Genomic DNA, 6,959 nt, shown 5'->3' with positions numbered 1-6,959 from the left:
AAAAAAAAAAAAAACACACACACACAGCACACACTACACACATTTTGAAATCCTACCAAAAGCTGTTTTCTGTTTTGTTTACTACTGCCTAGTCAACATCATTCCCCGGCTTTAAGACCACCAGCTGCCAAGAAGTGGCTTCAACTTGCTCAAACTGCAAAGGCTTTGTTACAGAGACAGTCCCCTGGCAAGAGATGAGTTCCAGATGGACATTGATATTTCACATTATTCCCATGTTAAACATTAAAAAAAAAATACAGGTTACTTAAGCTTTAAGCCATGTGCTAAAATACAAAGATCAAAGCTTCTCCTTTATTAAGGCTTCAAAAAGACAGTGTAATCATTATGGTCATTCTGAAACAGGTGAAGTTACAGTTCACATGTCCTTGGCCATTATTCCCTATTACACACATATATAGACAATGTTTCCAGCAGAAACTCCCTCCCATTTGAGCAAGCCTTGTGTTTAAATTTGGGGCTCCCACCAGCACCCATTTCCTCTCACTCCCTCCTTGCTAATGGAGTAATGGATCTTCAGAATTCTTGTAGCTCCATAATTCTGGGTATAAGATGTAGGACTTCCTCCTACCTTCAAACAATGCCAGCTCATCTTGGAAGATTAAAAAAAATAAAATCACATCTTATTGTGTGCAACAGACTAATAAAAAGGCTATGTATCAGCATTACAGGTAAGGTATAACAGTTCCGCTTGGGGAGGAAGTTATGCAAAGCCTCCTGGTGTTAAGCATCTGGAAGTCAAGAACACCCCAGCATGTTATAAATTGATAGCCCAGCTCCTGGCAGCTCCTCACCTGCAGGAGAATCAAGCATGTATTCCAGACCATTAGCAATGCTTTCCTTTGTGTCAGCAGCTCTTGGGAACAGCTCCAATCCAACCAGGCAATGAGGACGCACACCTCCCACCCCTCAACCATGGTATACTTGAAGAAAGGCCCACAAGTTTTAGTTTACATATGTGGAGAACAAAATGCAACCAGGCAGACAGGAACCTTAGGAAGGTCCCTCAGAAACATCATTCTTCAGTCATTTTGTTTGCTGGAGTTGCATCTGTGACACAGAAGTATTCAAAGATATGGGCCCAGAAAGGGGCTACAGAGGCCTTCCAAATTTCAGAGGCATAACATAGGGATACTTCTACACATCCAGAATCAGCTGAATGAAACAAATATCTGAAAATGTTCCTTTGACTTTATGTTATCAAATATACTCAGTTGCTGCAACTCAGCAGTTTGTGCTGATGCCTCACAGAGGCCAGAAGAGCATTCTCAGCTGCATTTCCAGTTCTCCTTCTCATCATCACCTGAATGGGTGTGTAGTGAATCCTGGAGGTGGGGGAAGGAAGAAAAAAGAAAAGCTAAAAGGAAAAATAAAAAACAACGACGTCTTGTATGCTCACTTCCCCTTCAGCTCCTACAAGAGGAGGATCAAAGAATCCCAACCTATTCTTTCACCCACAGTGCCAGTTAGTGTTATACAATCCAAACACTACAGTAGACATTTTGCCACCAAAAGCTGCCCAAACATATTTCCTTTCTGCAGTTTCATCTCTCTTGCCACTACAAGTTTTAATTTGAATGATCTTGCTGAGGTAGAAAAAGTAGCCTCTCTCACCCTGGTTGAACAAGGCAGGCTTTGCTAGCATGGGATTTTTCTTTACCTGGGTTGTAAGCTGATGACGTCTCAGCTGCCTATAGAACTGCAACACAGTAGGATCAGCTCTCACTACTTTTGGATCAAAATCCAGAATACGGAGACCTGCAAGGCTGCGGGCTCGGGAGAGGGCTACGTAAGCCTGCCCACATTCAAAGACACGAGACAGGGAGATCTCCACACAATCTAAGGACATACCCTATCAAAGACACAGAGAAGGTTGTTACAGAACAAGCAAACAAAAAAGAACACTATGCTGTATCAACACTAACCTGTGAGTTTGTCAAACGGTACCATCCTTGGCTTGACAGGAAAAAAAAGTCTTTTGTTTGTCAATGTAACTGATTAAAAGATGGGAAGAAAGAAAAGGACAGATTTCCCACTGTCATGAATTTCCTAGCAGACAGTAAGGTCCACTCCAGCTCCAGCAAACCTCTTGGTGCATGAAACTCCACAAATTGCATACAATCAACACAGCAGAGAAAGAAGTCCTGCTGTTCTCACTCTTGTTAATTAACTGGAGCAGCCAGTCTCAAGTAGTCCTCAGGCAGACCATTCAAGGCAGACCCTGGGTTGGGCCTGGCCTGCCCTTCCCCATCTGCACCAAGAGACATCCCAGGAGGCAGCCAAATTTACAACATGGCCTAGTTTAAGCAGTGGCATGGGAGCAAACTCACAGATCTAATACCAAGACAAGTACTTATCAAAGTGTAAGAAGTATTCTGGAAAGGTAGGAGCTGTATTAGTTTATATTAAAAAAGAAAAAAACACAAACACACACAGCACCAAAGGGTAAGATCCAGCCCACATATCACAGCTGTGACTCCTGCAGCCTCCTCAGGTACACTGCAAACCTCAGTATCACTAGTGCTGATGACTCTCATGGAAACACTACCCTGATCAGCCCACAGCAGTAAATAATGCTGCTTTATACTCTAGCCCAATCTATGCAGATGGCAGCACCTTGATGGAAACTCTAGAAGTATTGGAGGCCCATCTTTGACACTATCAAGCATCAGAAGCAGAAGAGGTGCCACCTCCTCTGCAGTTAGACACATATTCTCAAGGCACCCCACAACCAGGGCCTTTCAGTTTTCCCTCCTGTTTCAACAGCAATGGAAGCTCACCCAGGAGATAAGGCTTTTGATGGTGTGAAAGTCTACAGACAGCTGCCTAAGAACACCCACCTGACTCTTGTGAATGGAAATGGCCCATGCCAATTTTAAAGGCAACTGTTGACGACTCAGATGAACTCCTGATGGTCCTCTGAAAACCCATTTCTCCATTTCAATGACCTGTGTGACCCCACAGAGAAACCGCACCTTAGGCAGCCCTGTAGGAATGGCAGTGGGAGAGAAACAGGGATGTATTCCTGACACTCAACTGCCAGGAAACCAACAGCCTAAGAATACTTTTTTCCTCCCCTCTTTCTCCATGTCCATGTTTCATGAATTTTAGGCCTGCATAAAAAAAAAAAATCCTCACCAAAAACATGACACAGAAATGAAAAAACACCACACCCACAGTAAATAGGACGTCCTGAAATGATGTTTAGGACCTACTTGAGCAGGAGAGGTGAAGTCAGGTAATTTATCAGTTGAGATGCAGAGAAAAATACATTGCAGGCAGCAGAATATTGTTGTCCAAGGAAAACAACCAAATCAAAAAACCCAACCAAGACTTGCTTCAACAGAACAGACAGGAAGTGCAAATGAGGTTTTACTCTACCACCCACAGGACACTGAACATTATTTAACTTCACTAGCATTGGGTCATTGTCCAGAGCCTCAAAAATGTACACGAATACACATCTAGAGAATAAAAACACAAAAGGCCTTACAGATGTTATGCACTGTATCAGCTGTAGCTACCACAGCTCAGGAGAGCCCCAAGCCTCTCTCACTGCAGACACCTCCTCCCTGCTTTCCCTCTAATTATTCTTACCAAGCAGTAAACAAACTTAACAAGTCATCAGCCATCAATGATAAATTATGTTAGTTTTCTCTTCCTTCAACAATAACAACAAAAAAATCAAAAAGCTTACTTACCTTTCTGTTCACTCTCAAATCCTACAACAACTCCTCGTGCCCCATTCACCAGGCCTTGAGACACATCCAGATTCTTAGCTAGCATCACCTACAGAGAAATAGAAAAATCCCTTAGTACGCTGACTTGACAGCCTGTTCAGCCACCTACAGCTAAGCTTCTAGCCAGAAAGTATAAGCACAGCATGCTGATATAACAATAGCTACATCATCCTATTGCAGGATAGAGCACCGTCTCCAATTTGATTGATATTATTTCACAGCCTTTACTCCCTAGGATTCCCAACTACATCATTCTACAGCACTGAACATCTCACTTAAGCTGCTTCTGTCCACAGCTCCAAGCTCAGATTCAGTGAAGAGACTCCCCTTCTCCAAACACCAACCAGGCCAGACATGTAGATTCTGGGAACATTAAAAGAATAACTTCCCAAGGCTGCTAAGCACAACCCTGGATCCTTTCCACTCTGACACAGAGCTCACAGCAAGGTGCCCAGTCCTGCAAGTTTGGCAAGTGGTGCCATAACCTTACGAGAGGAGAAGAGCTGCTGTACCTGGAGCTGAGACTGAAGGCAAGGACTGCCTGTGCTCTCCAATACCAGGCAGCTTCTAAACCTCATTGGAAATGTGTGTCAAAGCCATAGCACTCACTACTGTCCACAAGATGTGGACCTGAACTCAAATCAAACGAATTCCAAGCAGAAAGGATAAAAAATTTGGGGTAGAAACTTTTGTGGCCTTGTACAACTGTTCTATATAGAATCTGTATTCTATATGTTAATCTACTCTAAACATTTATCTGCTATTCCCTTATTTTTCTTACACTATTTGATCCACTGGTCTTTCACAAATTATGTACACACTCACCTGAGCTCCAAGCTTTAGCTCAACTCTACTACTCACAGGACACTGAGCATCAATTAACTTCACTAGCATTGGGTCACTGTCCAGAGCCTCAAAAGCGTGCACTTTTCCTGTTACGGAAAGAAAGGTGTGACAACTGCAACCCTTGAACATATTCCACACAGCACTGCAAGAAGTTCAGCATTTATTTCTAACAGCAGGCCCTCTTTTAATATCCATTCCTCTCTGCTAGTGGGACATCTGCACACAAATGCTGTCACATCTAACAGCAGAAAGTTCACTATTGCCTTCATTCCGAACATAACTCCCAGAGCACAAGAAGGCTCAGAAATCAAAAGCCAGCAGAAAATAAGAATTGAAAAGTCACCATTTTGAGCATATGGCCACTTTCACTTGCTGTTAACATCAGATCTCCAAACAAGACTGAAAAAGGTCCAGACAGAGAGGAAGAAGTTAAACTACCCTTAATTCAAGTCATGGCTAGATTGGGCATGTGCTTTCTGAGATGCTACAGAAAGAAAAAGCAGGGCTACAGAAGCAATAACAACCCACCCTACCTCACAGCAAGCAAGGAAATTGCTATTTATTACATACCAAGAAATAACAGCGTGGGTTTTTTTAACCAAAAAGCTGGCAAATTTTTCCCCAGGCAGCTCAACTCCAACACACAGCTTGGACTAGTGCTGCTGTGCCTAACAGAGCAGTTCCTCCTGACAACACAGTAACCCCTTAGCACCCACTCAGAGCTCAGCCCCACAGCCAGCAGTTTCCTCCCATGAGTTCACCTGATAGCTGTTGCAAACATCTCTTATTAGTTATTTCTACATCATCTTTGTGGGTGCAGAGACGTGTAGCCAGGATCCCATCACGCTCAGACCTGTTGGCAGCGGTCTGCATCAGCTGCTTGGTAACTTCCTCTGTGCACCTGGTAACAAGGAAAGGGGATTATTATTTAAAGTGTTCAGGTACATGTCTTTAGCAGCAGTAACCTCCACACAGTTGGATCAGGTAGTACAAGCCCTAAGCCTCTAGAGAGAGGACAGGGGAGGATAACTACACAAGGCTGGAGAGCAGTGCTAGTGTGTGCCCTGGCCCTGCACATATGAAACCCACCTACATTAACAAAAGCATTTATAGCTATTGTCCCCAGCCACACGTTTCTGATAGAGCACAGAGACATGACAAAGTGCTCTTTCCTCTGCTCCATCAGTAAGGAAGAGGGATTACAAAAAGAGCCAAGTTTCTCCTCACCTGCCTAAACGCACTGCACTCAGGAGTGAGACAAAGGTCTTGTCAGTCTGTCTCCACACTTCAGTCAGCTCCATGTTTATGTGGATGCATTTCCTCCAGCTTTGTGCCTGGCAAATCATTCTCTTGTTAAGAAAGATGCAGACTTGAAGTATGAGAACTGAGTTTAGGGACAGTTTTGTACCTGGAAGCAGAACCTGGTTTCTTCATTAGCCTTAAAGACTGGAGGTAGCTGCAGGAAGTCCCCACAGATGATTAGCTGAATTCCTCCAAAAGGCTCATCCCGTTTCCTGACTGCCCTGAAAGGACGGGAAGAGAAGAGAAGCTATAAACACCCTCCAGGCCCTAGACAGTCAGGCCTCAGAAGTTACTTCTTAGTCTGTCAGTGCAGTTGAACATACACCACTTGCAGTCAAGGATGATTATCCTCAGCTGCATCAGATGATCTCAAATAATAAAGCGAAGCTATTATGCAATATTAAAATTGCTTTGCTTACCCACCTCAGATGTCATTACCAGTCTTGGCTCTTTTGTGGCTGCTAGACCACAGCTGCTTCTCTCTGCAAGAGAGAACTGCTGGGCACAGCATAAATAGATAGCTGTATTCTGGACTCAGCTGTACAGACAACACTTGGCTCCGGAGATGGAGAAAACAACCAGAACAGTCACAGCTGGGGATCAGGCATAGGATCAAAACTTATCTCAAGATAAAGGTCTGCCCATGTGCTGGCTATGATTCCATGCTTCCTTCCAGTCCTATACCAGTGGTTAACTGGTATCGATTCACATAACCAGAAAAAGGAAGCAGACGGGAAATTTAGGGAAACTCATTTCTGCTAGTTGTTAGATCTGACAATCACCCACCTCGCCACTGCCTCCAGCTTGTCAAAGAACTTGCCATCCACCATTGAGATCTCATCAATAATTAAGTGCTGGCAGGCTAGCCAGTCCGAGTCCTGCCCCACCCCAGGCCTCTCTGCCAGCTGAATACACTGCTCCAGCGGAGCCTTCCCAGAGCCGATCCCTGGCAGGGAAGAAGAACCCACAGTTTTGGGAGACTCTCGGCACTTTGGGAAGGGAGGGCAAGCTGCCAGCCCCTGGCCGTCGGGCAGACCGTTACCTGCGAAGGCG

General features: G+C 44.3%; 1 protein-coding gene across 1 annotated transcript; it reads right to left on the bottom strand.

Moving 5' to 3' along the window:
- Positions 1-1,286: 1,286 nt before the first annotated feature.
- PIF1 (PIF1 5'-to-3' DNA helicase) lies at positions 1,287-6,895 on the bottom strand (the record flags this gene model as incomplete). The annotated part of the gene is made up of 9 exons (XM_008949246.1): positions 1,287-1,343; positions 1,679-1,870; positions 2,859-3,004; positions 3,720-3,807; positions 4,584-4,690; positions 5,366-5,505; positions 5,832-5,938; positions 6,013-6,127; positions 6,693-6,895. Coding segments are annotated over 9 exons (1,155 nt in total), but the record flags the coding sequence as incomplete, so codon positions are not given.
- Between the last annotated feature and the right edge of the window lie 64 nt (positions 6,896-6,959).

This window comes from Merops nubicus, unplaced genomic scaffold, assembly GCF_000691845.1.
Source record: "Merops nubicus isolate BGI_N331 unplaced genomic scaffold, ASM69184v1 scaffold41241, whole genome shotgun sequence".
NCBI lineage: Eukaryota > Metazoa > Chordata > Aves > Coraciiformes > Meropidae > Merops > Merops nubicus.
Note: the sequence above shows the minus strand (reverse complement) of the source record. Positions and strands in the feature narration are given on the sequence as shown.